Source organism: Uloborus diversus, chromosome 6 (assembly GCF_026930045.1).
Source record: "Uloborus diversus isolate 005 chromosome 6, Udiv.v.3.1, whole genome shotgun sequence".
Classification (NCBI taxonomy): domain Eukaryota; kingdom Metazoa; phylum Arthropoda; class Arachnida; order Araneae; family Uloboridae; genus Uloborus; species Uloborus diversus.
In genome coordinates, this window is record NC_072736.1 from 87,856,691 (window position 1) to 87,857,826 (window position 1,136).

At 31.8% G+C, this 1,136-nt stretch overlaps 1 protein-coding gene across 1 annotated transcript in view; it reads right to left on the bottom strand.

The window, feature by feature from the left end:
• The window catches only part of LOC129223843 (serine palmitoyltransferase 2-like), a 40,845-nt gene extending 40,090 nt beyond the window's left edge, over window positions 1-755 (bottom strand). Inside the window, exon 1 of the mRNA XM_054858207.1 lies at window positions 524-755. Within this exon, the coding sequence (XP_054714182.1) occupies window positions 524-595 (72 nt within the window). The 5' untranslated portion in view covers window positions 596-755. The remainder of the gene's footprint in view (window positions 1-523) is intronic.
• Between the last annotated feature and the right edge of the window lie 381 nt (window positions 756-1,136).

The following is a 1,136-nucleotide window of genomic DNA, read 5'->3' on the forward strand; positions in this document are numbered from 1 at the left end:
AAGGACTCTTGAAACCAATCTCACTTTTTAGTAAAAAAGATACTTTTACGAAAAGTAAAAAATTAAAGCGTACAATCACATTTTTAAAATTAAAAGCCTAAATACAAAACATTAACTCTAGAAACAACGCATCAAATCTGAAAAGAAATCATCGCACTACTTATTTGTATCGAGTAAAGTGTTTTTTTATAAACACACCGGCTTCATCACTAACTCGAATTTTATGTGTCAATTGAAGACCGGAAGATTTTGTTGTAAAAAACATTTTCATAAGGTTCATACAATCAACCTTTCAATGACTTTGCTGTGAAACGAGAAATTTATTCAAATATATAAAATATTTCACAAATTAAATATAAAAAATGGAGCAAAATTTACACCGGCAATTATATATTCATATGTTTGGCTTGATTTCACAAAGATTCTTTTTATTTTTGTGCCAAATGATATGGATGATGATGATCCTTTATGAAGAGATTATTATGAATACATTTTGACATCTGCATAATGAACACACCCTTACCTCATGGTGTTTGAAGCCGTTTTTCAGACCGCGACGCAAGCCATTTGCTTCATGTTTCATTTGATTGGTCATGATGACTAAAAGATTTAATGTCGGTGGAATAATGTAACACTTTACACTTTATTGGCATCTTGCGAACCAAAGAAATTAATTAAATTTAAGCTATTAAAGAGTAAAAACAAAAGGCCGGCGGTCCATGCTTCCACCATGGACATCGCTACTATTAAAAGGGTGGAGTAGGGTTGAGAGAATGCGTTTAATGCCTTGTACACTGAATCATGTTTTTCTCACGTGCAACATTCCATTTAATATTCTGGCGATTCTGACCAATCACATACACGTCCTATAAATATCTTTGAGATTCACATTAATAATAAATCATTCTGCAAACTTTTTTTTAAAATAAATCATTCAATGCTTCGGAGGGAAAGTGTTCAACGTTGTAGGCAAAAATTAAACCTTTTTCTTGAATCTTGAAAATGTTTACAGTCAAATATTTGGATTTTAATTAGCGCTGGATGATGATGATGGTCAACATTCTTTTCAGATAAAAATTGTGTAAACAAAGCAGAATGAGGGATAACATTTTTGCCTCCATACAAATGTCCATCCC